General features: G+C 60.2%; 1 protein-coding gene across 1 annotated transcript; it reads right to left on the bottom strand.

The window, feature by feature from the left end:
- Positions 1 to 713: 713 nt before the first annotated feature.
- MMEL1 (membrane metalloendopeptidase like 1) lies at positions 714 to 26,807 on the bottom strand. Its single transcript, XM_031463862.2, has 23 exons — positions 26,654 to 26,807; positions 19,273 to 19,350; positions 18,508 to 18,567; positions 17,524 to 17,685; positions 17,172 to 17,252; positions 14,659 to 14,754; positions 14,087 to 14,205; positions 13,457 to 13,522; positions 11,994 to 12,128; positions 11,812 to 11,901; positions 7,328 to 7,464; positions 6,881 to 6,974; positions 5,358 to 5,486; positions 4,858 to 4,956; positions 4,302 to 4,385; positions 3,799 to 3,902; positions 3,461 to 3,519; positions 3,060 to 3,179; positions 2,478 to 2,611; positions 2,311 to 2,376; positions 1,813 to 1,908; positions 1,284 to 1,360; positions 714 to 1,211 (listed from the first exon to the last, which is right to left on the bottom strand). Exons 1-23 carry the CDS (start codon positions 26,805 to 26,807, stop codon positions 1,112 to 1,114), a joined length of 2,340 nt encoding a protein of 779 aa, XP_031319722.2. The 3' UTR covers positions 714 to 1,111.
- Between the last annotated feature and the right edge of the window lie 257 nt (positions 26,808 to 27,064).

Raw genomic sequence — 27,064 nt, 5'->3', positions numbered from 1 at the left:
GGAGCTAACTGGCTTTCCAGGGAGGGGATGGTTTCTGTTCCACGCACTGGGGTCTGGTGGATGGTCAGGGACTTTCAGGGAAAGGGCTGCTCTGCGGGAAGGACCTTCACTCATGTGAGAATCATCATTTGTGCCCTCCTGGGCGTGGTTGGCCTGGGGGCGAGTCTTGGACTAGCTGGAACGTCCAGCTCCCCCAGTGCGGATGCCACATATGATGGGGCAACAGGCAGAACTCCTGTCCCGCTCCCCTCAGGGGCCCTCTCGTCTGAGTGAGTCCGCATGGCCTTCTCAGCACCTCCCCTGTGTCCCCTGGCCCAGGCCTGGATGGCCACAGTGGCCTTCCAGCTGACCTCTCTGCTCTCCCCTTCCCCCAACAGACAGTCTCTGTGGTTATTTAAAAACTCAGGGCAGGTGACAGGGTTGCAGCAGGTTAAGCTCACTGGCTCCCAGTTACACAAAACCCCAAATCCAGATTCTGGGCTGCGTCTCGGGTCCCCTGTGCCCACCTCCTGGACCTCCGCTCCTTCCTGAATCAGTAGCTCCTCCCCCTTAAACGTGGTCCCCCAGGGCGGGCATCCGGGGGCATCCTGCTCAGTGCTGTGTCCCCAGCACAAAGACCCTGGGGAGACTGTCAGGAATGCCCACCGCCTCCTGGTCGAAGCAGTCAGCAAGCGGCAGAGCCTGGTGCAGCCCAGGAGAACTGGGCACTTTCTGGGGTCCTGTCACCCTGACTGCCCTTCCTGGGCACTGCCACACAAACACAGCAGCCAACGGCTTCTTTAAAGCATTTACTTAGCTCAAATCTGAAGCTTGTGGACAACTGAGGAGGACGCGCTTTGGAGAGCGAGCGGAAGACTGATAACCGTGTCTACGGGGCTGCGGTGGGCGGCGGAGGGGGCGCTGGGCTGGGTTGCGCTTATCCTGATGGTCACCCCCGATGGTCCAGGGCGGCGGCTGCACTCCAGGCCGGGCGCGGAGGCAGGGAGTGGTGCGGGTCGGCCACTGGGCGCGGGGCACACGCCGGGTCCCCACCAGCTGCACTGTCTCCGCGAGGACCAGTCGCCTCCTGGTGGCGGGTGGGCGTGGGCTGCACAGTGTGGCTCGGCCTTGGCTACCAGATGCGGCATCGCACCTTCGGGTGCATGGGGGTGCCCGGGGCACAGTGGAACGCATCCGCGAATGCGGCCAGGTTTTGCAGTGAGCCCAGCACCCTGCGGGTGGACGGAGGGGCCTAAGAGGGTGCCAGAGCAGGCGCTGGGCGCGGGGAACCGAGGGCCACTTGCCTGTACTTCAGGGGGCTGTGGACGTCAGTCTTGATGGACTGGACGGCGAACTCTGGCCGGTAGGACCCGCACCACACCTGGGGGGGGGGTCACGAGAGGCATGGCTGCGGGACGCGGTGGGTGGGGCGGGCCTGGGGGGATGGGAGGAGGGGTAAGGGGGGACCTGAGGGGATACTGGAGGGGGCTGCCCCGGCCTGAGGGCCAGGAGGTGGGGCGCCCAGCGGGCTGTGGCAGGGATGGAGTGTGGTCCAGCGCCTCCTGCCAGGCCCCAGCTGCGCTCTCCTGGGTGGGGAGAGGGAAGCCAGCTGATCCTTCCCCCCCTCTGCAGCTACATCTTCCCCAGCTCCAGCGCCCCTGCCATCCTTTTGCCCGAGGAAGCCTTCCTGGCCCGGGAATTCTGGTTCTGCCTAGCTTGCCTGCCCACGGTATCCCCGGAGGCACCCCGCAGCCAGGGCTCTCCGAGGATCTGAGCTGGGAGCCAGTTCCTGGCTGGTGTGGGGGCAGGTGGGACGGGGGCTCGGGCTCCTGCCTGGGCATAGCTGACGAAGAACAGCTGGGTGTAAGTCAGCTCCAGTCCTGGCAGCTGCCGATCCTTGCCGCCCTCTGCCATCCACTTCAGGTAAGCCTGCGGGCACCAAGTGGGGGCTGGGCCCAGGCCTGCCCTCCCTCCTGGGGGCAGCACCAGCCTGGCCAGGGCTCCGGAGTCCTTGGATCGGGGCAGAATGGAGGTCTGGCTCCCGGGCCTACCCTGGTGGGGGTCCTGCCTCTGCTGTGCAGGGCCCTCTGGGTACCCCCAGAGACGAGGGCTCCCCGTCTTGATGACTCAGTGGCCATCCGAGCACGACACCGGCGGGGCTCTGTGGGGACTCACCGCCTAGGCGTCCTGCCATATGGCACCCACCCAGAATGGTCTCCAGACGCCCAGTGCCCGAGGCTGTAGGTGCAGGGGTGCTGCTGAGGCTGACGGGTAACCTGGGCCCAGTTGCTTCCTTCCTAGCCTCCTTGAGGGGCCCCCGCACGGACCCACCTTGTAGGCCTGCCGCAGCCCTCCGTTGTCGGCGATGTTCTCCCCGAGCGTGCTGAAGCCGTTCACCTGCTCGCAGGAGACAGGATGGCGGGGCAGCCTGGGCGCCCCTCCCCCGCCCTCTCCCTGGGCCAGGGCTGCGGCGCGGGGTGCGGGCGGTGGGGGCTCACGTTTTGATCTTCAGCCACGTCCCAGGAGTAGTTCCCGTACTGGTGGACCATGCACTCCGACCGCTGCTGGAAGTGCTGCGCGGAGAAGTTGCTCCACCAGTCCAGCATGTTGCCGTCCTTGTCGAAGTTCCGGCCTGGGGCGTGGGGGCAGGGGGGCTGCCCTCGGGGCCTCTCCCAAATGCCCTCCCGGGAACCCCAGTGTCCAGGGCTCATGTTTGTGGGAGAGAACGGGCCTCTGAGGGGCTGCTCAGGCTTGGGGAGGAAAGGCAGCAGTGGTGTCTGTGCCACCCCGAGATCAGGGCCTGGGGGCTCGGGTTCCAGGATCCTGCAGGCACTGTGCACTCTTGACCCTTGCTGGGATGTCCAAACTCTGTAAACCCCAGGTGAGGGGGGCACAGGGACCCTGGGGAGGGTCCTCCAGCACGTGCCCTCTGAGGGTCCCTGTGGTTTAGCCCCGTGGGAAAGCCAGCCTCCCTGGGGTGCAGCCGGAGGCCCCTGGATCCAGGCAGGGGCCCCGCCCTGCAGCGGGAGGGGTGCATTTGTGACTTTGAGGTGCAGCTCTGACCCCCAGGCAGCCCCTACCGTTGTCGTCAAAGCCGTGGATGATCTCGTGCCCGATCACCATCCCAATGCCCCCGAAGTTCAAGGCCTGTGGCTGCTCCTTGCTGAAGAAAGGGGGCTGGAGGATGCCGGCGGGAAACACTGCTCCGGCGGGGTTGGGGAGGGCAGAATAAACTGTGAGAGCGCACATCTGTGCCCCAGCTCAGGGTGGGCACCTCTAGGAGTCCTGTCTTCAACCCCACAGCCCAGGGGGGAGAGGTTACAGCACACACCCCCATTTTACAGAGGAGAAGACCGAGGCTCAGAAGCCAGAAAGGCAGGGCTAGTATGTGGCTGACCCAGGACTCTGGATCCTTGTACCATCCTATGCTGCCTCCAGTCTCCTCTGGCACTGGAGGGATGGGGGCAGGTGGGGAACGTACCAATCTGGTTTCGGTTTGGGGAGTAGAAGGCGTTAACCACGGCAGCTCCGATGATCCAGCTGTGAGCAACAAGAGGGTCACCTACAGCCCCAGTCTCTGGGGGCCCTCCCCTCAGGGCCCCCTACTCCGCTGACCAGAACCCACCCCGTGGGCCCAGCCATAGCAGCCACGCCACGGGCCCAGCGCCGCCAACAGCCAGGGCAGGTCTGGGCCAATCCAGAGATCTGGCACGTCCCTGGGGCCCCATCAGCAGAAGGTGGGCAGGGGGCTTTGAGTCAGACCCACTGCCGTCCCCAGCTGTCCTGGCCCATCGGTGCCCACATGCTGGCGCCACTCACACGTTCTGGTCCACCTTTTCCCGAAGCTTCTTAAGGCTTCGCTGGGCGCCAGCCTTGAGGTTCTGCAGACCATTCTCGAAGTACAGGTCCTCCGAGAAGTTCAGCTACAGGAGAGGGGTGGTCACTTACGGGCATGTGTGTGGGGTCCTTCAGGGGCCTGGGGCAGGGCATGGTCAAGGGCAGCTGGGCACTGGCCTTGGGACCCACCAGGCAGGCCCACACGCAGCCCACAGGCTCTGGGTGCAGGGGGACTGGGGCCAGCCCAGGCTCTGCACATTTACGTGCGTGGGGGAGACCCCAGTCCCTCCTGGCCTCAGTTTCCCCGTCGGTAACAAAAGGTAATGCTAGGACCCCAGCAGGTGGCTAGGTGGCTGAGTTAGTGATGGAAAACTACCCCTCAGGTAGTTGAGGGCCCATGGTCCATGGGGGCTGGTTCGGGGCAGGCTGGGTGGGGGCGAGGGGACGGGGCTCTTGGGGGCACCCCGGCTGGGGATGGGGCACACTTTGGAATACTCCTCATCCAGGTGTCTGTTCTTCTCCTCCAGGATGTAGTCGGGGTACCCAATCTGCTCCCGGATGCTCATGGCCTGGGGAGGAGGTGGGGGGCCGGTCCGTGCCTGCCACACAGAGAGCATCCTGGCTGTGCCCTCCCCGCCCCTGCCATGTGGGTAAGGGGCTAAGGGACTGAGCACTCCGTGCAGGCTGTGGGGACATTAATGGGGACAGAATGTGGAAGGGTGCAACCAGAGACTGAGCTTCTGTGCCCGCCAGCCAGCCACGGGTCTGGGGAGGAGGCCAGGCAGAGCTGCTCAGCTCTGTTTGTCACCCTGGCCCCGAGGGGCTCCTGTTCCCTGTGTCCGTGGCCACCCCCGAGTGCTGGGGGTCTCCTGGGCCTCGCTTTGGTCTCGCCTCTGCCCACAGTCCCTTCCTGAGCGAGCCGCCCAGGCTCACTGTCCTCGTGTCTGAAGTGGGTGTGGAGACCCTCACCCCAGCCCCTCGCGCTGGGGCTGCCCTCTCCTGGCAGGAGGCCCTGGCCGGGGGACTCCAGCCCCCGCCCACCTTCTCCTTGGCTTTCTTCTTGGATGACTCGTCCATCCAGCTCAGCTCGTCCAGGGTCTCCAGGAACACTGCCCGCATCTTGCTGATGAGCTCTCTGACCTGGGGGAGTGCACGGCCCTGCTGCCTGGAAGGCCAGCACTGGGGTCTGCAGGGGGCGGGCCTAAAGCCTCGTGTGGGCCGCCCCGAATGTGCTGGGGGTTGGGGGTGGGCTACGGCCCCCGGGACAGGGTCCCCGCTGCTGCACTGTGTCCGAGGTGGGCCTCGGGCCCGCCAGCCCCTGCACGCACACCCTGTACAGTTTCTGCCCTTCCCAGGCCTGCAGGGGTGGGGGCTGCTGGCTGGCAGGGGGCCCGGGCTGCGGGGCAGGCGAGGCTTCCCTGCGCCACTGAGCACGTGCGTGCTGCTAGAGCCAGCTCCCCTCGCCGGGAGCCCAGGGTCACCGTGCTGGGGTGGAGCTGTGACCCGCCCCCCGCCCCCACTGCCTCGGCCAAGGCACCCACGGCGCGCTTGCCGTCCTCGGGGAAGGCCTCCCGCACGTAGAGTGAGCCCACGGCGCTCTCCATGTTGCTGTTGACGTAGTTGACGCACTCCCGCCAGCGCACCTCCTCCACCGTCGTGCCGTACAGCGCCTGGCCGCCGTTCATGTCACCATGTCACCGCCATCGACCTCCCCGTCCTTGGCCTCAGGTGCCCAGCGGCCAGTGCAACACGGGCGAGCTCGGAGGCTCCCTTTGAACACTGGGCCCAGGTGTGCGAGGGCCGGGTGTGCAGTTTGGAGGGGACGGCTCCCCACCCAGGCCACCCTAGGGTCAGGGGAGGGTGGGGGCACTGCTCCACCCTGAGTTCTTCCTTGTCCCGTCCCTGCCACTCAGGCCTGGCTGGACTCTGCTCTCAAGGACTCCAGTCCCAGCCCCGAGCACAGGCTGGCATTGACCTTGGGGGCCTTGTCTAGCTCAGCCGATAGCCAGCAGCTCCCTGGGCCCCGGTTTTCCCATCTCCAAGGTCTGATGAGGATGTCTGCCAACCTGTCCCCAGGGACACAGGCCACAGGATGGAAACATGTCCCCCGTCAGATTTCTGGCCCCAAATCTCGGCCAGCCTGGAACTCTGCCCGGCATCTGACCATAGGTTCTTGGGCTGCAGGGTTTCCTGCCCCCTAAGAAGTCAGTGTGACTCCTTCTCTGTCCTCTGAGCTCTGGGACTCAGCTCCCCTCCTGAGTCTTGGCCAGTAGAGTCTCCAGCCCAACAGGAAGGCAGGGGGCCTGACTTGCCCCCAACCTGTCCTGCCGCCATCTCCCTGGTCAGCGTTGGACCTCTGCCCACCCCACGTCTCTGGTGAAGAATGTCAGAGTCCCCTCTGACTCCGCAGGTCCTCATCCCCTCATCCACACTTCAGCTGTCTGCTGTCAGCACCTCCATCTACTGCTGACGGCGCGGTCCAACCCCCACCCCCACCCGGATGGTGGCACCGCCTCCACTCTGCCCGTGCCCCCCAGCAGCAGAATGGCCACGCTGCAGGACATCAGGCTTTGGCTCCCACTCTTAACGCCTCGGTGGCTTTTGCTGCACGTGGGATCCCATGCTGCCCTGGCCCACGATTGCCCCGCGCACCTCCCGCCTTGGCCTCCCTTCCTCCCCCCTGTGTGGCTCCGTGTCCCCGCCCCAGGACCTCCGCACGAGCTGTTTCTGCTCCCTGGGAACCTGCCCTCAGTCTCTTCATGCCTGGGTCATTCTTGCCTCAAGGTCTCCCTGGTCACTCTCACCGAGAGGCTCTCCCTGCTCGCATCTCTTCCTTGCCCCCCGTCCTACTTGTTGGTTTTGGGAGAGTAGGTCTCCAGTTTGCTGACTGCGTGTTGTTCAACTGCCCCATGAGGGCAGGTGCCTGGTCAGCCTCAATCACGGCCCTGGCCCCAGTGTGGACCTCGGCGCTTGGCCCACAGCAGGTGCTCAGTGTCAGAAATGAGCAAATGACAAGCCAGGCTCGGCACAGGGGCGAGAGCCACGCACGTGGGGTGTCTCTCACCTTGCGGTAGTTGGCACGTGCGTCCTTGAATCGCTGGCTCAGGCTGCTGATGCGGTCCAGCACCAGGCGCCAGACCAGGTAGTTCTGCATGGTCCTGGGGCAGGAGGCAGAGGGCGGGGGTGGAATGGCTGGGTCGTGTCTGCCCAGGAGAGGATATGGCTCATGGGCCCTTGGGCAGCAGGTTCCACATCCAGTAGGGGTTCACGGTGGTGCAGAAAACTTCCAAGACAACCCCTGGATACACCCTGCCTGCCCCTGGCCGCCTCAGGAGGGGCTCACAGCTCTCATGTTGGGTTCCATTGACCACTATCGTTTTATCCCATCGTGTCCCTCAGGCCTCAGAGTGAATGCTCTCTGGGGTCCTCTCCTGAGAGGAGCAGCTGCTGGGAGTGGGGAGGGGGGAGCAGGGGGAGATGCGAGGCCTCTCGGGCTCCTCCTCGGCCTCACCTGGCTGAGTAGATGTCAATGATGTCTTCCAGGTTCTGGAGGTAGGGGGCGCCATAGACCACCACCTCTTCATTGGGCAGCAGCTCGATGTTGACATGGGATAGCACAGACTGAATGAAGAGGGTCCAGTTAAATCCCTGGGGAAGGAGGGAGTGGGGAGAGAGAGACATAGTTCTTGGGCATCCAAGAAACCCAGCCCTCACCAAAGAACATTCAAGAACTAAGAGGAGGGGGAGGGTATAGCTGAGTGGCAAGAGTACATGCCTAGCAAGCATGAGGTCCTAGGTTCAGTCCCCAGTACCTCCACTGAATAAATAAATAAAAATCTAATTACCTCCCCCTCGCCAAAAAAAAAGTATACAGTGCTATACATCAATTGTATTTCACTAAACCTGGAAGGAAAAAAAAAAAAGCAACAGAGAAGGTGCAGGTAATCAAAATCAGGAAAAAGGCGGACGTCACTGCCGAGCCTACAAACCATGAACAGAGATTGTGGCAATCTATCTGAGAGCTCGAGCACAGCGGAAGACTCCCGGGAGAAGCACAACTTAGCAAAATGAAAGAAGAAATAGAAAATACAGTTTTATATGTAATAACCTGGATATTTAATTTAAAATATTCCCACACAGAAATTTCCAGACTCATCTGGCTTCTCCGGTGGATGCCATCTGACATTTAATAAAGACACACTGTCAAAAAAAAGAAAAACCAAAACACCACTAACTGGCTGTATTCTGGGCTATCGTCCTCATTAATACCCCGAATAAAACATGATTCTTAAAGAAATACTGTCACTCTTACTCACTTTCCAGAGAAAGGAAAAAGAGAAAACTCAGCCTGAGTCGTGAGGCCAAGAATAACCTTAATACAAAATAAAGACATTGCAGAAAAAGGAAATAATAGGCCAGTCTCATTTACTGTAATTGGAACAAAAAAATCTAAGCAAAATAGTAGCAATTGGGATTCACCCACACCTGCATGAAACAGACAATGCAGCGCAGCCAAACTCGAATACAAGTGTGGCGCAGCATCTGAAGATCAAATCAATACAATTCACCATGGTAACTGAATAAAGAAGGAAAATCACGTGGTAATCTCAACAGACGCAGAAAAGGAATTTTAAGAATCGACTACTCGTGATAAAGATGCTCAGTGAATTAGAAACAGAAGATACGCTGCACGATCTAATAAAAGGATCTGAACAACCGCAGCAGTGACAACAAACAGAAACCAGTCCAGCAGACAGAATCACAGGGCGAAACGCTGCAGGCTTCTCCTCTGAGCTGGGGAAGGAAACAAGGCATCTTCTGTCACGACGCCAGCTCTAGGCTCAAAGCCCTAGCCAGTTCAATAAGACAAGAAAAAATAAGTCAATCAGGATTGAAAGGGAAGAAATAAAACTTATTTTTCACGAAGGACAGGATTCTGTGTATGTAAAACATGAAAGGACAAACTCTTAGAACCAAGATGTGCATCGAGTAAAACTGCTGGATACAAAGTATTTCCGGATGCTAGCAACGCAACGGTAAGAGCAATGACCAAATGACACCACTTACAATAATACTAAAAAACCAAACACCTAGGAGCAAACCTCACGAAAGATGTGTACGGCCTTGAAATTGAGAAGTATAAAACATATTGAGAGAAATCAGAGAAAACGTGAATATCTAGAAGTAAACGTCCAGAAGGGTCACGGATCAGGAGACTCAGCCTTGCGAAGGCGCTGCTCTGCCCCAGATGGATGCTCAGGCTCCAGGCCGTCCCCAGCAGAATCCCAGCAGGACTGCCTGTGGAATTGCCTAGCTGACTCTGAGTCTCCTAAGGAAATGCAAAAGGCCAAAAACAATCATTTTGATCTTGGAGAACAAAGCTGGTAGACTTGTTCTATTGGATGTCAAACCGTGTCACAGAACGGCAGCAGCGGAGACAGTAGGGGCCGGCGCGTGGACAGACAGGGAGGCGGAGAGAGGTCAGAAGTCCAGGTGCACACGCCCGGTGCACACACACAGACACAAACAGGCACGCAGTTTTTAACAAAAGCAGCACACAGCACAATGGCTAATGAGGGAGACTTTTCAGTAAATGGTGCTGGACGGTCTGGACAGCCACAAGGAAGAGCTGAAACAATCCGTCCTTCTCACTGCGTGCAGAAGCACCACCTCCAGGCGGACTGTTCACCTGACCGGCCTTGGCAGGCAGAGATTTCTAAAGCGGAACACAAAAAACACAAGCCAGAACGAAACTCTTGCCCCATCTTTGTTCCGTTGATAAATTGGACCATTTAAAAAAAAAAAAGGACTATTTTAAAACCTCCTTTAGAAAAGAAGCAGTACAGGCTAAAACAGCAAGCTGCTGAGCGGAGAGGGGGGTCTGCTCCGCAGAAGCTGACCAAGGGGTCCCACCCAGCACATACAAAGAGCTCAGCGTCAGCGAGAAGAAGGCAGAGATCCCAGGAAACAATGGGCAACAGACTGGAGCAGACACTTCACAAAAGGGGGCCGCCGCTGGCCAGTCAACACGAAGCAGAGGTCAACTCCGCTGGCCACAGGGAAAGTCAGACGCAGCCCCGATGGAGATCCCACAGCACACCCCAGATGGGCTGAGATGGATGGGACGGACCCCGCTGAGCACTGGGGAGTGTGAGTCTGTGCAGGGACGCTGGTGTGACCCGTGAACGCTGGACACGCGCCTGTCCTATGACCTGACAGGGATGTGCGCGTGCACGTGCCACAAGACGTGCCCGAGAATGAGCGTAGCAACACTGCTCAGAAAAGTCCAGAGCTGGGACTGACCGGAGGCCCGGCAAGAGTAGACCAGGGGCTCAAACTGCCGTGTGTTCTTAGGATCGGCGTGAGTGACGAGCGAGAGGGGACATGCGACGGGAGGATGGTGAGATGCGGTCTCACCCGCAAAACGGAGAGCGAGAGAAGCCGGGTGCACACTCGTAGGGGGAGCATTCAGCTGGTGGTCGCTTTGCGGGGAGGTGGGGGGACATGCGGTGGGGCATCAGTAACGGCTTGAGTCCTAAGCTGAGCCATGGCTGTGCGGATGTGCGCGTGTGGCAACTCTAAGCATGGTAAACGCGTTATAATCCAGACACCCCAAGCCCTGGGTCCCTGGACGCTCCCACACGCCTGCTCCAGGGCCGTCTCCACGCACCTTCCGGCTGTTTGAGGCGCCTTCTTTCCCTTTCCATATTCAGTCCGCAAGGCCTGTGGGTTCTCCCTTCCAAACAGATCTGGAAGCCACCCCTCTCAGCACTCGGCTGCCATGTGTCCCAGGCTGCCACCCTGTCCAGCCTGGGCTGTGCTGCACCCTCTGGACCCCTCTGCCTGCCTCTGGCCCTCAGTCCCTTTAGACTGTTTCCTCGGCAGCCAGATCCCATTCAGTATGAGTCAAGTCCTGTTCCAACAAAGCCAGTGCCTTCATGACGGCCCTGGAGGCCCAACGCAGTCCACCCCTCCCTCCCCGGCCTCCTCCAGTCGCCCTGCAGCCCCTGCCTCAGCACCTTAGCACTTGCTGTTCCTCCCTCAAGACCATGCCTGGCCCTCGTCCAGGTCTTCTCGGACTCAGCCTCCGGGCTGCCCTCGACTCCCCCCTGCCTGCCCTCTGACACGCTCTGCAGGCCACTTCTCTTTTCCCTGACCCGAGCTCCAGGCAGGGTTCGCGTGCTTTGTTCGCTGACGGAGCTGGTGCCAGAGCAGGGCTGGCCCCGCCTCGTGCCTACCTGAGGGGTGGGCCAGCCACTGGGCTGTGTGGGGGAGGGCCATCACAGCAGGCCGCCGCGGGGAGCCGGGAAGGAAGGGCAGGACGCGGGGACCGCAGGGCCTTCTGGGGCCCCAGGTGCCATGAGCCCTGGGCAGGGGCTCCCCTAAATTTTCCCATCTTGTTTCATGGCTCTAGACATTTAGCCTTTCTGGTGGAGGCAGGGCTTTGGGCCCTGCCTCCGGCCTTGCCTTTCTCCCTGTGACGCTGGGCGCTCGCCCATCGGCCCCTCCTCCCTCTGGCTTGAGCCCCCAGTTGCCGCAGTCGGTCCGCGGGGCCCTGAAGCGTGTTCCGGCCCCTCCTTCTGCAGCAGGAGGCCCTCCGACTGCTCGGCTGGGCTGCCCCTCCCCAGCTCCAGCTCCTAAGCAGAAGTCCTGGCTGGAGAGGAGCGGAGGGTCCAAGGGTCTGGTTGTGGGGGGCAGAGCTATGGTGGGGTTCTGAGCGGGCCTTGGGGACAGAAAGCCCTGGGTGAGGGTCTGCCCAATTCAGGCGGGCAAGTCTGCAGCCCTTCCCAGCCTGTTACCTGCTCAGAAAAGGGGGACCTCACAGCAGCCACCTCACAGACCGGGTGGCCCCCATCCCCAGACAGCCAGCTGACCCCAGCTGTCCCGGCGTGGAAACGTCGTGGTTTGGGTGACCAGTTCCATGGCCCCTGCTCGGGTGGGTGTGTCTGGGGCTTACAGGAGAGCAGTAGGGGCGGCGGGTGGCCCAGGCCTTACCTTCAGACCGAACTTGCCCTGGAGCTCCTCCAGGTCCATCTTGCAGTACAGGGTGGTGACATCATGCCGCTCCTCCTGGGGGGCTGTGGCCTGCACCAGGCGGGTGGGTGGTCACATGGGGCGGGGTGGTCAGGTCAGGGGACACTTCCCCCACCCCACCCCGCCCAGGGCCGCAGCCTCACGTTGGCCAGATGCGTCTCCAGCTCCAGCACGTGCTCCATGTCCTCCCGCACCAGGTAGCTGTTCGTAGGAAGATTCAGGTCTGCCCGCAGCATTGTGGCCACCGACACCATGAGCTGCAGGTAGGCTTCCCGGACCTAGGCCAGAGGACGCAGGACACCGTCTGGCGGCCTCGGCCACTTTGCCCCCACGGAGCTCTCTGTGGGGGTGGGGAGGGCACATGACACAGAGCAGCCCTTGGAACACTCGTTGGGTGCAGTTCTGGACGGTCCGTGCCCCCCAGAGCAGGGCCCTCAGTGCTGGGGCTCACACTCCCCAGCAAGGCGGGGTGCTGTGAGCTCCGTGGGGGGACCGTGCCTACTTCCCAGACCTGCACAATGGAACCCCGTGCAGATACTCGGGCCGGGCTGGGCTCCCCTCCCCGTCCCTTCTGTGTGTCACCCTGTCCCTGAGCTCACCCAGGGCCCAAAGACCTATTCTGGTGGGCTGCTTGGCTGTCTATAAAGTGCTGGGGACACAGTGGCTGCTCAGCAAAGGCCCAAGGTCAAGGGTGGGCTGCCTGAGCCAGGCTCACGTCGACCTGGGCACCAGGAACTGGGTCCTGAGGATGCATGCCGTCTCGGACCCGCCTTCTTCACGGCCAGTCTGGGAGGGGCTTTCCTTACTGCAGGCAGGGGCCGTGGAAACCACCTCCGCCGAGTGACTTGGCCTCGGGCTGGGCTGACCCCCCAGGCCAGGCTTGGCTGCAGCTGTCTGGTCTGACCGGCGGCTGCCAGGCTCAAGCCCTTCCAGGCACCCAGGCCCGGCGGCCCTGAGCTGGGCTCCCTGGTCTGCTCTCCTCGTCCCACTGCCTCACTTGTCTTTCCTCTTGGCTGGACCCGTCCTTCACAGCCCAGCTCACAGCCCGCCTCTGCCAGGAGCACCCCCCCCCACGTGGCTTCCTGGCTGTGGGTCACGTCACCTCCTGCCTTTCCAGTTTGCTCCCCATCCTTCCTCCCCGCTGGCCCTGTCCTGTCTGCCTTGCTGCATGTCTGGTTCCCCATTTCTCTCCTCCCAGGTACAGGAGCAGGATGGCTCAGGGAGCAGGCCCAGGGCCCAGGCAGCCTGTGCTGGGATCTTAGTGAGCTGGCAGCGTGGGACCGCAGTCTGGCTCTGGTGAGATGGGATGACATGTGTACCCCTCAGGGCTGCTGGGCTGGGCTTATCCCTGAGCCTGGCTCCAGGTGTTCAGGGACACCCTTATGATGGTGACAAAGGCAGAGGTCCTCATCTGCATTCCTAGCCCTCAGTGCCAGGCTCGATCCGCATGGGTGCCTCCAAAGGCTGGCTTTGAGGGCAAAGGTCAGGTGGACACGCAGGGAGCTGGGCCACAGGTGGGCCCGAAGTGATGGGAGGAGGGCAGTGCCCAGAGCAGAGGAGGCTGGCAGGAAGGCGCCAGGGGGCAGGTCCGGCAGCCCTGACTTACCTTCTGGTTGTTGCCGTCGTTGAAGTAATATTCTCGGGACGGCATGCCCAGGGTGGGCTGGTCTATCTGGAGACACAGAGTGTGGGAACCTGGGCATGGAGCGGGGGGTCCCCACAGCCTGGCCAAGGCGCTCCCAGCCCTGCCCCTGCCCCCTACACCGCCCACCTGGAGTGCATGCTGGTGGTGGGCCCGGGTGCCCTGGGGCTGGGCTGTGGGGGGCTGCGGGGTGGCGGGGGTGGTGTGCGGACCACCCGCATGCCTTGCTGTGCTCCCCACTCCCGGAGGGCCGTGCACGTGCCACCCAGGGTCCTGTTTGGCCTGCTAGCTGTGGCCAGCATTGGCTCTTTGAGGTCAGGTTTCCTGCACCGGGTGCCGAAGGCCTGGACAGACGGTCCCGAGGACCATCCCGGCACCTGGGCTGCCCCTTGGTCGGGACACAGGCCTCAGAAGGCCCGACCTGGACCAGCGGCAGTGCCAGTCCCCTGAACAGCAGAGGTGGACAAGAACCCGGCCCCGGGAGCACACTGAGGGCACACCCGGCCCCTCTGGCCACATCTCCCCACTGCGCTGCGAGAGCGCCCAGCCAGGCACGGGGGGCCCGCCTACCCCGGCCCCCCATGCGGCTCGTACGTAGATGATGTGCTGGCTGGAGTTCTGGTCATCGTTCCAGATGAAGAGGTCGATGAGCACACGCTTGTTGAACTGCGCGTTCATCACGGCCAGCTGCTGCTCCAGCTCCCACTTGGGGCCTGGGGGGTCAGCGCCCTGTGCTGGAGACCCGCCGGGCCCCTCGGGTCCCAGCCCAGTCCTTCGCTGGCTGGTGAAGCCTGGCCTAAGCCCAGAACTCCAGGGCACAGGGGACCCCTGCCAGGCTCATGGCAGCGGGCGCACTGGAGGGCCTCGGGGTCATGCTTCCCCAGATAGTCCACGGGGAGCCCCCCTGTGTGCTGGGGGCTGCTGACCACTTGGTGACCCTGCCCCCTGGTGCAGAGAGCAGAGCATGTGCTGAGAGCTGGGAGCCTGGGTCCCTCTCTAGGGCGCTGGAAGGGATGCCTCTCTGCAGAGCTGGAGAGGACCAGCCCCACGGAGCCCGCCAGCCGCGGGAGCAAACTCCCCGGCACGGGCCTGGAAGGCCTCGGCTCCGAGGAGCCCCAGGCCCAGGGCCACCCATCTGCGCGAGGTGCCCCCTGCCCTGGCCTCACCTATGCTCTCGTTCCACTTGTCCATGGCCACCGGCCAGCCTCCCACCGCCTCTAAGATGTCCAGCAGGGGCTGCGAGTCTCGCTTCTCTATCACACCTGGGAAGGGGGAAGCGGTCCCTCACCAGAGGCCTGGTGGGTGTGACACCCGCCTTCATGCACACCTCGGGGTGCTGCCTGCTCAGCACACAGCCCCGCCCTCCCGTCACACCCTATGGTGCAGGACTTGGAGAGGCCTGGAAAGAGCAGGGACGGGACACAGGCGGGAAAGGGGACAGGGAGTGGATGAAAGCACAAGGGCCACCAGGACAGAGGGTGCGGGAGGCAAGGCAGGCGGGCGGGTGGGTGGTGGGTGAGGAGCCAGCCTGGGGGGCCTGTGGCCAGGAGCAGGCGCAGCTCAGAGCGGCTCAGAGAGGCCTGGGCAATACTCTGAAAGGGGCAGAGTATTGTGTGCTCTGCAGGGGTGAGGGACCAACCCGGCTGGGAAGCCCTCAAGACCACCATCTCCAGCACACACTGGACAGAGGACAAAACATAACTTTCCCCGCGTGATGTTGATCTGGCAGGAAGTCTGGGAGAACTTCAGTCAAGAACCAAGTGAAGGGGGGAAGAAAGGTGGCCCACAGAGGGGCAGAGGTGAAGGAGGGCCTGGCCTGGCCACTTGATCTGGGGAGACTCGATGAGACGGGCCGTGGGCCTGGGTGAGCTCCGAGGCTCACTAGAAGCAGGGTGTCCCATGTGGCCGGTGGGGGAGCAATGAACTTTCTTTTTTTGGTCCTGAGTCGGAAGCAGGGACTGAACTCAGGGAGCCGCCAGTGATGGGTTAAGTCCCGGCCGTCTTGGGCTGATGGTTACAGGAGTTACTGTTCAGCTTCCTGGCTGGTTCCTGTAGGTGACGGATGGGCCTTCTGGCTGCAGACTGTGGCTCAGAGTTGTGTTTCTATACATGGTCTGGCCACCATCTTTTTGTACATTCAGTCTCTCTAGCCAGACCTTCCCGAAAGGTGGGAACACAGGACATCACCTTCACCTGGCAGGTACTGGCCAGACTGGATGAAGTGACCCTCTCCTCCCACGGGGAGAAGTGCGCAAGCCGGGGACCCCACAGAGACACCCCTGAGAACGCTGCAGTCCCTACCGTCGGGTGCCCGGAAAGAAACCTCGCCCTCTGGGAGACCCTCAAGGAAATAGCCTCGAACCCCGGTGCCAAGGAGAGGGAAGCAGTCCCCCCAGAGTAGCCGAAACTGCAGGCTGGGTTTGCAAGTCCTCAAGCAGGTGCTTAAGGGCAGATAGGCTGGAAGTACCCCAAGTGTGTGAATCCTCTTAATAGGAACCAAAGCACTGAGAAGTCCCCAAGCCCCCACAGCACACACATACACACAGACACACACAGACACACACAGACATATGCATACACATGCAAACTTACACACAGACGGACATACACACATAAGACACATACACACAGACACACACAGACATATGCATACACATGCAAACTTACACACAGACGGACATACACACATAAGACACATACACACACACACGTATACACATACACACACATGCAGACATACGTACACATACATACAAAGACACACGTTCCTACATAGACACAGAGACATATACACACACATGCACACATATGCCTACCCACAAACACATACACACAGACATATATACACATCAACAGACCTACACACACACACACACACACGCACACACACTGACGCTGGCAAAGATTCTTGACCAGACGTCAGTCAGGCCGGGCCCATCTTGCTAAACGCAGTTTTAGCAAGAACTCTGTGCGGTCATTTGAACCAGAACTCCCTGCTGCGAGTCTGACCCCTCTGGAGAGCTGATCAGGGTCCTTGGCCCTCTGTCCCCCCAGTGACTTCTGACCACCCGTCTGCCTTCAGCATGAACCCTATTAGCTTCGTTTAACCAGATCTGCACCCCACCCCGTTGCGGATGTCTCCTTTCAGTGATTTTCCGTTGTGCGAGCGCCACCTGCTCTGGGGCCACGCCTCCCCACCTGCCCACACTGCATCTGGAGTGGAGCCACATCCCCTGCCCCTCTTGCAAAACCCCACTGCAGTGGCCCTGCGCCTGTTGAGATGGCCCTGAACAGTCTGCCTCACTGTCTTTCACATGTGTCATGAACAGGCATTTTAACACACGCACGCACACACACGCGTGCACACACACATGCAGACGCATGCACACGTGCACGCACACACGTGCACACACGCACATGCACATTCCCTGGGGCTCCCAGCAGGCCCCCCACTGTCTTCCTCCTGCCTGAATACAGTGCGGCCTGCTGACATCAGGGTGTGAGCTGGTCATGGGCAGCTGGCAGTAAGTCTGTGCCCCAGAGGGAGCCTGGAGCCAGCAGCCAGGTCAGGGCAGCACACAGCCCCCTGGTGTCAGTTTGGAGTGGCGGCCACTCCGCCCTGCTCTGCAGCAGGGCCGTGGGGTCCCGGGGCTGGCGGCAGCCCCCCCCCCCCACTCACTCTCGTTCACGCAGGAGCGGTACAGCGTCTTGGCCTTCTGCACGGCTGGCCGGTCCTCGGAGGCGGGATTCTCCAGCACCCCTGCGGGCGAGGAGAAAGCCGGACACTGGCCTGAAGTGGCTCCTGCGGGGCCCCTGCCCCTGCCACACTGAGTCAGAGGCGGTCCCTCTAGCCCTGCGGGGCCTTTATCCCAGGGGGACCCTCTCCCCTGTGCCCGCTGGACCAGGGTGGGCTCGGCGGGCTGTGCCCCCTCCCCACCGTGGCCAGGCGCACAGTCGTCCCCCCGCCCCGCCCCGAGAGCCGAGCAGGCGCACCGCGCACCGGCCGCCCCCGTGGGCGCGGCTGCTGCCACCTTTGAGGATGATCTCCAGCTCGTCTCGGAGGATGTCGAAGATGCTGTATCGTGAGTTGGTCTCGGGGATCACGTGGCGCCGCAGCCAGCCTCCGCACGCGTACTGGTAGAAGTCGTTGCACGGTTCCTTGGATGGGTCCATGTTCTGGAGGATCCTGGCGGCTGCGTGTCCCGGAGCGGGGAGAGGGGAGACCCCGATGGGCTGCGGGGTGTTCAGTCACAGCCCTGTGCCCCTGGGAGTCAGTCACCCCGGGGAGGTCGTAAGCAGGGATTTCAGTCCCAGGGGGATCACTTAGCCACGCGACCTTGGACCCCTGTGAGCTCGCTGATCCTCCATTTCCACACCCGCAAATCCCAGCCAAGACTGCCCCGCACACAGGAAGGCTCAGCTGCTGGCCCCGCCCCTCGTGCCCCCTCCTGGTCACCGTGTCTGCAGGGTCTGTTTTCTGTTGGAGGGGAAGGCTTTGTCCCCAGGCGTGCAGGGACAGTGGGGCCCCGAGGCTCCCGGCAGAATGCTTTCAGTAGAGGTGGCCGAGATGGACACCCCACCCCAGACCCTCCCTCGCGTCCTGTTCCACTTGGCTGGGAGCTCGCTGGAGCGCACTTCTGAGTTTTTACACTAGCGTTTCTTTGCATCATTTTCCCTGTGTTTTATCTGCCAATAAGGGCACACGGTGCCCAGTTCTAAGGCAAGTTCCTGGGAGAAAGCTTGAGAGTGTGTATGTTTGTGTGACCTTCTTCCTGTAAATGCAGAAAAGGACCTCTGGGGTCCCACGCCAGCTTCGCTGTGGTCACAGGGGCCTCAGCGGGCAGCGGGGAGGCTTCCTGGGGGGCCTGGGCGTGGGGGTGAGAAATGGGAGCAGACCCCTTTCCTCCACCTGCCCTAGAGCCCCTACCTGCACGCACGCCCGGGGTCCGCTCAGCAGCATGGGGGACCCCAGCCCTGGTCGGGGTGTGGAGGGCTGAGAGGGAAGCGGGCCTTACCTGCCATCACGCAGCCAGGGGTGGTGCAGACTTCAGCCGCCTCCTTGCGGGTTTGGATGTCTGCAGGCAAGGAGCAGCATGAGCACGTGGAGAGGTGGGTCAGGGCGCAGGTGGGGTGGGGAGGAACAGGGGTGGGCAGGGTTGAGCCTCAGTGCCACCCCCACCCCCGTGGTCGGTCCAGCCCAGGGCCATGAGGGCATCTGGAGGGCAGCCCGCATGCTCCCCGGGTGGCCTGTGCCTGGGGCCTTGAGTGAAAGCTCATTCTGGCTTGACCTCGGCAGTGACCTGGGAGACCCTTTATACTCTCTCCCTCCACCGACCTCCGCAGCTGCCCAGGCCCCGGAGGGCTGAAGCCAGCCATTCTGCCCTCCTGCCTGTCTGCTCAGCCAGCTCTCACCCTGTCAGGGGTCACCTCCTCCAGGCAGCCTGCCTGTGCTGCCCCGCCTTTGCACGCCCTTACTCTCTCCCAGCCACCCCACCCCCTCGCCAGCTGGTTGTATCAATGTGTACCTGCCGGCCCTCAGGAGCAGCGCCCAAGATCCAGGAGCAGCGTGACTCCTACTGGCTCCCAGGTGCCCAGGAGGCAGCCTGCGTCCAGCATCCCTGCCTCTGTCCTCTCTTCCCATGGACTCTGTGGCCCCACCCTCCTGCTGCACACCCCGGGCCTGACTGCCAGCTCCCCGGCCCTCCACTGGTGGCCCGGCCCATGGGGGTGCAGTTCCCTAGCCCGCCGCTCAGGCATGTTGGTAGGGAAGGCAGGGCTACCTCTGGATGCTCGTTTTATAATGGTCTTCTTTTCCTTTGAGAAGCAAAGCCGGCTAGTAAAGAGTGGCAGCTGCTTCCCTGGGGAGAAACACAGCACTCAGCTCTCCGACTCCAGCCACCTGTTCCTGGGGCGGCACTGGCATTCTCCTGCAGTGGGGAGTCCGGGGTGCTCCGGGGGGGTCCCTGCATGGGGCTGTCACCTAGTGAGGGCTGGGCACCAGGGAGTCAGGACATGGGTAGCCCAGTAGAGCTCAAATCTGAGCAGAGGGGGAGGAGGGCTGTGGGGAGGAGGGGGCTGTGGGGAGGATGGGCGCCAGGAGGAGGGCTGTGGGGAGGAGGGGGCTGTGGGAAGGATGGGCGCCAGGAGGAGGGGGCGTGGGGAGGAGGGGAGCGGGGAGGAGGGGCCTGGAGGTGGGGCCTGGGGTAGGGGTGGGGAGGAGGGGGTGTGGTGTAAGTGGGAGCTCTGTGTTCTCTAGTAATAATTCTGTAAACCTAAAACTGCTTCAAAATTTAGAAAAATGACTTTTGAAACAACCTGAGTAGAGGATCTGAGACCTGCGGAACCATATTAAATGGCTTAACATTTGTGTAGCTGGAGCCCCAGAGGAAGACTGTATGAGTCAGGGCATTCGTTGAAGAGATGATGGCCAGGAATTTCTCAAAACTGACGAAAGACATACACCTACAGATGCAAGAAGTGCCGTCTATTCCAAGCAGCATGAGCACGGAGAAAGCCACACATGTAGCCGCACCACGGGCAGCTCCCCGAGAACCAGAGGGAGAGAAGCAGCCAGCGCAGGGAGAGGACATTACATCAGGGGGGCAGCAGAAAGAGGCATGGCTGGCTTCTCGTCATGAAGGATGGAGGTCGGAAGACGATGGCACAGACCCTCGAAGGAAACAGACCGCCAACTTAGAAAGGATGCGGCGAGAGCGAAGCAGACACCGCAGGTAAAGGCTGCGGGGATGTGTCTTCATTGTGCACTCAGCACAACACGTGCTAAGAAAGGCTTCCCGCAGAAGGAACAGGCGGCCGGTCGGAGGCCAGGTTGGCGGGAAGGAACCACGGGGCCCAGGAAGGGAAACTCAGGGGAAATGGGGTGAGTGAAGTGTGGTGGGGACCCGGCAGTGCCTCCGGTGGATCTGCTCCCTGGCTGGTCAGAGAAAACCAGAACAAACGACCAGCACCGCAGGGGCCACGTCCCCCCGCGTCCTCGGCGGCTGCCAGCCTTCTGGTTGGGGGAGGTTCCGGGGCTAAGTTTACCAGATGCTCCAGCTCAGGACTGGCCGGAGGACACAGTGGGCTCTGGAGGTGACACTTCCAAAACTGAATTAGACGGGGCAGTCGTGTTTTGCTCATCACCCTTTACCTTACGCCGCCTCGCCTAATTGTCACAAGAAGCTCGCGCGTGTCGCCACCTCCATCTCCTGATGAGAGACCTGGCGGGCACGTGGGGCGGTGCGCCCGAGGCCAGTCACCAGCAAGGGGCGAGGTTTGGGCTGCCAGCCCCCGTGTGTAACCTCATCCAAACGCTCCATATTTCTGAGCAAGAGGAAAACCAGACCAACGAGGCCTGCGACACAAAGGCTGCATAGAAGCGACATCATCCCCTGACGCCGAAATGGGGTCAACAGGGCACGAAGCAGACAGGCCACAAGCAGGGGTCTCTCCCCATCAGCTCCCAGCAGCTCTCCCTGTAGCCAAGGGACACCTGGCTACTCTTTGTTCTTTTGACGTTTGCTTGAATAACTTCTGTAATGTGCTAATTATTTGCACGTAGACTGTCTATATTAAAAGGAAAACCAAACTGATGTTCCCTTTGAAAGCCTTGTCCTCCTAGAGGCTAAACTTGATGTGAGCAAGTTGTTTCTTCTTCCTGTCTCTGTCTCTGTCTCTGTCTCTGTCTCTGTCTCTCTCTGTCTCTCTCTGTCTCTGTCTCTGTCTGTCTCTGTCTCTGTCTCTCTCTGTCTCTGTCTCTCTCTGTCTCTGTCTCTGTCTCTCTCTGTCTCTCTCTGTCTCTGTCTCTGTCTCTCTCTGTCTCTCTCTCTGTCTCTCTCTGTCTCTCTCTCTGTCTCTCTCTGTCTCTCTCTGTCTCTCTCTGTCTCTGTCTCTGTCTCTGTCTCTCTCTGTCTCTGTCTCTGTCTCTGTCTCTGTGTCTCTCTCTGACAGAAGTGGGCTATGGGGAACTCTCTTGGGATCCTCTCTGGGGAACGTATGCTCGCAGGCTGGTTGCCACGCTGGTGTGGGCTGCGAGTTTACGTGACCCTGTGGTCAAGGAAACCCCAAGCCGGGAAGTTAATGTTCAGCAGCCCCAGGCCGGCAGCGCCCCAGCGCGCCTGATGGAGGCGCACACACACGTCCCCTGGAGGGAAACCTCAGCCCGAGGGACCTGGGGTTCTCGCAGGTAACGCTGATCTGAACGTAAACTTGGCTGTATGAAAGGAGGCTTCCGTGAGTGAGAAACAGCAAACCGCAGGACTGGAGCCCCAGTCCTTCACATTTTGGGATTATCTGATCCAGAATGTGTGGAAGCTGGCATCACAGGCCGGGAACCTCGATGCCTCTCTGGCTCCGTGCCTTCGCACGTGGCTGTGCAGCTGCTCCCACTGAGGGGCAGAGAGCCTTCCTCCCGCTCCTCACTGTGGGTTTGCCCCTGTGGCTCTGGGAATAGAATGAGGTGGAAATGAAGTACTCCGCTTCTGAGCCTAGGCCCTCCGAGGCCTGTGTGTGTTCTCCTGTCCCCTCGAACTTCTGCAAGGAGAGGGGTGTGCTTGCTGGTCCTCGGAGGAGGGTGAGATTCACGGCACTGGGCCTGACCCTCAGCAGCAGGCCCCGGCCGTCCCAGGTGTGTCGTGACAAATAGCTCTTGTTTTATGCCCCTGAGTGTTGGAGTGGTTTGTCAGGCAGCAACAGCCAGCCAGTGCAGAAATAACCCAAGCGTGTTTGAATTATTGAAAGAAATAAAAATTAAAAACAAAGACAAAGAAGATTTGCAAATGTTAGCTACTGTATATAAAAATAGATTTAAAAAATGGCTTCTGTATGGCACAAGAAATTCAGTATCTCGTAATAACCTTTATGAAAATGAGTGTGAAAATGAATGCATGTATGCATATGCCTGACTGGAACAGGGTGCTGCACACCAGAAACGGACGCATGGTTACTGACGGTACTTCAGTTAGGGAAAAAAGGCCAAGAAAAATGCATCTAGGCACAGCCAACTGCTGTAAACCAAAGATAAAGAGAGCATCTTGAGGGAGGCCCCGAAAGGGAGGCACCTACTGGTGGGGGGGGCGAAGCTGGGAAGTACAGCAGGCTCCTCGTCAGAAGCCACGTGGGCCAGAAGGCAGCAGAGCGACTGAGAGGGAAAAACCTTGTCAACCCAGATTCTATGCCCGGAGCAAGTAGCTTTCAAAATGCAAATGAAATAAAGGCTTTCCCAGACAAATGAAAGCCGAGAGAGTTCTTCCCGGCACACTCGCACCGCAACAGGTGCTCAAGGAAGCTCTTCAGGAAGACCGCGACGCAGGCGGGGATCTGGGTCTACACCAAGAACGAAGCGCACGCAGACGGTGAAAAAAGAACGGTGAGCGAGACGGTGAGGCTCACCCAGACCTAGGGTTCGTGGAGCTCTGGAAAGATAATTACTTCACACTTGTGCGGGCCCCTTCACATAGCACACCTGGTAGCTGCCTACAAACTGCTGGCTCTCAGGCATGGAGAGCATCCCCCGGAGGCGCGGTGAGTCACGCGGGGTCAGGGCCGGTACACACGAAGTTCGAGGCCGTGTCCCAGGTTAGGAACTGTCAGAACGGCATTTCCATCGGAGCTTGGGACCTTTGTAACCACTGGGCAAGATGAAAAGTGGCTGTTTTTAAGAACTGTTTGAAGGGAAGGTCAGAGAGGAATGGAAAAGAACTTTGAAACTGAGAAATGTCATTTGAATGGCCTTGAACCCAGAGTATGTTATCGTGAGTGACATCTGCCAACCGTTAGTACCCTGTGCCCAGGCCGCATGGGATGACATCCCACACTGAACTAAAACACGTTTTATAAGCACGAGATTGATATCTGAGATGGATGAAGATGGGCCTGTGATTAACTAACTTGACAGGAAAAAAACAAACTGAAACAAGTTAGCTCCGAATGATGAGAAAACCGAGCAGCAACAAGGACAGGAAGTACGACCCAGCTATCGCCCGTAGCGCAGCTGTGAGAAGCTCTCCCCCGCAGAACTCCTGTGACGGTGAGCACGGATTTGTCCCAAAGCAACAGCACACCTGCCCGGGCCAGCAGAAGCCTGGGCGCTTCTATCTGCCTCCCAGTCGGGATGTCAGGAACCATTCTGACAGTGAGTCAGCGACACAGTCCAGTATTTTATTATTAAACCTGGCCACAGACAGCACGACAGACATTTTTTAAAGTGTTCCTGATGTATGAAATCACCGAGCCCTCAAGGGAGGTTCTGCCATGTGTGCACTGTTCTGTTCCATTTTACAGATAAGGAAACTGAGGCACAGAGGTAAGCAGAAAGCCTTCCAAGGTCACACAGCTGGGATGTGGGGCTGGGGGGTGGGGATGGCATCACCAGCCAGGCTGTCGGCCTTCGGAGCCTGGTTTTTAACCGCAAACCAAGAATGCCGCCAAGTGATCTAACACTGATGACAAGGAGAGAAGGTCCAAAGATAAGGTTTAGACACACGAGGGGACACTCCAGGCCAGGGGTTGGCAATATTTGTCTGTAAAAGGCCAGATAATAAGTATTTTAGCCTTCGTGAACCACCTACAGACTGATCTATTCGACTTAGCTCTTGGTGCGTGAAACCATCCACAGGCAATACAGACATGAATGGGCACAGCTGTGTTCCAATAAAAAGTTATTTACAGAAACAGGCAGGGGCCAGGTTTGGTCCCTGGGCCGTGGTTTGCTGACCTCTGCACTAGACAGTGAGTGTGGCTGTTTCCGAGGAGCAGAATTCCAGGGTGGGTGGGGATGCGGGCATGGCACCGGATTTCCTGCTTTAAATTTCATAAAGAATTGGTTTTCTGGAAAAGATTTATCTATAACTTCTGGAATAAATATGAAAAGAACAAATCTAAGACAAGCATTAAAAAGACACCGATATAAAACTTCCAAGCCAGTGGAGGGAAAACAGAGTGAAAAAACAATAGATTGACCCAAAAGAAGGCAAGAAAAAAGACAAAAGAGGCATGAGAAGCACGCAAGAACAGAAAGAAACAAGCGTTTCAATGATCACAGTGAACTAAACCCTTCCGGTAAAAGACAGGCCAAAATCTAGCTACACACGCACCTAAAGATGACGAAACAACGTTTGAAAGAAAAAGAATGGAAAAAGTAGACAGCAAATGTTAACTCGTATCAGCAGAACAGAATTTAAATAAAAAAAAACTGAAGGCAAAAGGCACTGTTAAGCTAGAAAGGGTCGCCACGCAGTGACACACAGTGAAGATACGCTGATTCGAAATTTGTGTTCACGTTACAATGTAGACTTAAAATACGCAAATTAATACTTGACATAAAGACAAGGAAAGTTGTTAGTTCAACTATCAGTTTGCCCCAGAGGGCAAGATTTTAGCACATGGGTCTTTGAAAAATGGAAAGAAAAAGAAAATAGAAAAAAGCGAATATATAGAAGATTTGACCGACCTGACGAATAGATCTCTCTCTCTCCCTGTGTCTCTGCTCCCCCCCGGCGGGCGGGGTGTTCCCTGTAAGCGCACACGGATTACTTATAAACCTGGCCCTGTGTGAGCCCTAAAGCCTCAGCAAACAGCAAGGAATCAGGTTCACATAAACCACGGTTTCTGATAACAATGCAGTTAAATTAGAAACCAGTTAAAGAAGGCAATTAAGAAAAATCTCCATGCATCTAGAAATTTAAAAAATGATTCCTAAATACATCATGAAGTGATGAAAAAGACCATAGCGGAAACGAGAAAGTGCTTAGAAATGGGTAGCAGCGTGTGAGCCCGTTAATGAGCTGAACCGGGACCTGAGGCCGCGCTGGGCTGCGGGTCCTTTCTGGGGGGCGGGGCAGGAGTCCTGACCGAGCGGCTTGGCGGGCACCCCACTCGTGTTTAGGGGGCCGTGAGGCGGCGGCGGCTGGGCAGGGAAGGCCCCTCCTGTCAGGACGGAGCTGAGGAGCCCTGCGGCGGGGGTGCGGCCAGGGTCTCACCCCGTCCCCTGGAAGCCTCCAAACCAGGTGTTCGCAGCCCAGGGGCCCCCAGTGAGGCTCCCTGGGGTCTGGGCTCTCCAGGGCTCTCCAGGCAGCGAGCGATCGACCCCCCACCCCGTGCCCAGGGCACTGCAGGGTCCGTCTCTGCTGATAGGTGCCCGCAGGGGCCAGAGCCCGCCGCGGCTGGCACGGTCTGCCAGGCACCCGTTCGGGTGGGAGCAGCCCGGGCAGGTCCTGCTGCAGTGCCGGTGGCTCTGGCCAGTGAGGGGACTTTCTGGTAAGAAAGGCAGTGCTGCTCTATTGCTGAGGGCACCTGGTGAGCACCCCTCCTGCCGATCCTCGAGTCCTGAGCTGCGCCCCGCCGCCTGCCCCTCTGCTGGAGGAGCCAACTCAACGCGGGCAGCCGGGTGCGGCTGGGCTCTGACCTGGGCCGCCTGGTGCCCCGGTGCAGGGCCTGCTGACCTGAGAGGGGGATGGTCCTGGCTCCTGCACCTGGGCCTTGGTGGGGACGGGGAAGACTGTGAGAGGGGGTGCTCCCGCAGGGCGTCCAGCACCCCCCAATCTCCCTAGGACCCCAGCCGGGCCCCTCCCACCATTCTGCTCTCAGCAGAGCCTGGGAAGCCACGAGGCCCCAGGACCCAGGTCTTCAGAGGGGTGGGGGAGGACCAGGGGGTCCGCTCCGCAGGCCGGCAGCCAGCCGCGGAGAGGCCGGCGAGGCCGGCTGGCGGGAGCGATGCCGCCGCGGTCCCCAGCGCTGGAGCGTGGGCTCCTGCTGCTGGGCCGGCCGGGAACTGCAGCGCCCCGGGCAGCAGGGCCGCGCTTCCAGCCCGGAGTGGAGGGGGCCTCACGGATGGGGCAGGGGACGGGTCTGCCCCCTCTCAGGAGTCCCCCAGAGGACCGCCGGCTCAGAGCCTGCAGAACTAGCCTTGTGCCAGCCCACGCCTGGGCAGAGCCTTCTGGAAGGGGACCCCGGCCCCCGCAGGTCAGTGCCCCTCCTTCCCAGTCTGCAGCGCAGCCCTGCAGCCTCCGTCCCTGGTGCAGACCCTGCCTGCCGCATTGGACACTGCTGGCTCGCCCGTCCGGGGTGGGCGGGCACGCAGACCTTCCGGAGGTTGGGGAGGGGCCCGCAGCAGTGAGCAGGGTGCTGGGTGGCGGGTCTCGGGGAGGGGGCGCCCCCACTCACCTCTGCTGTTGGCGTAGAGGAGGCCCAGGGTCACCAGGGCGCCTGTCACCAGGAGCAGGAGCAGAAGCAGCCCCCACTCCAGGAAGCCTCGGTGCTTCGGCCCCGACCGGCCAGCGAGCTCCACTGTCCCCACTGGGCTCTCAGGCTTTCCCATCACAAGTCTCTGGATGGGGAAAGCACACTGCTGAGGAACTCCAAGGCCAAGGGCAGGGCAGCGTCCACCCAGGGTGGGGCACCAGGCAGAGGGGATGTGGTGAGGAGCTTTTGAGGCCCTGCCTGAGGCTGGCTGGGAGCAGGCGCTGGGTTGTTTCGGGTGCTCAGCCCTGCTCTCCATCACCAAGTCCACGCCTGGCCCAGTGTGTCGGGGCCTTCCTCGCTCTCCCGAGGCCAGAGTCTGAGTGCTGGGGGCAC

Source organism: Camelus dromedarius, chromosome 14 (genome assembly GCF_036321535.1).
Source record: "Camelus dromedarius isolate mCamDro1 chromosome 14, mCamDro1.pat, whole genome shotgun sequence".
NCBI classification, from domain to species: domain Eukaryota; kingdom Metazoa; phylum Chordata; class Mammalia; order Artiodactyla; family Camelidae; genus Camelus; species Camelus dromedarius.
The sequence above is the reverse complement of the archived record's forward strand: the minus strand, read 5'-3'. Positions and strand labels throughout refer to the sequence as shown.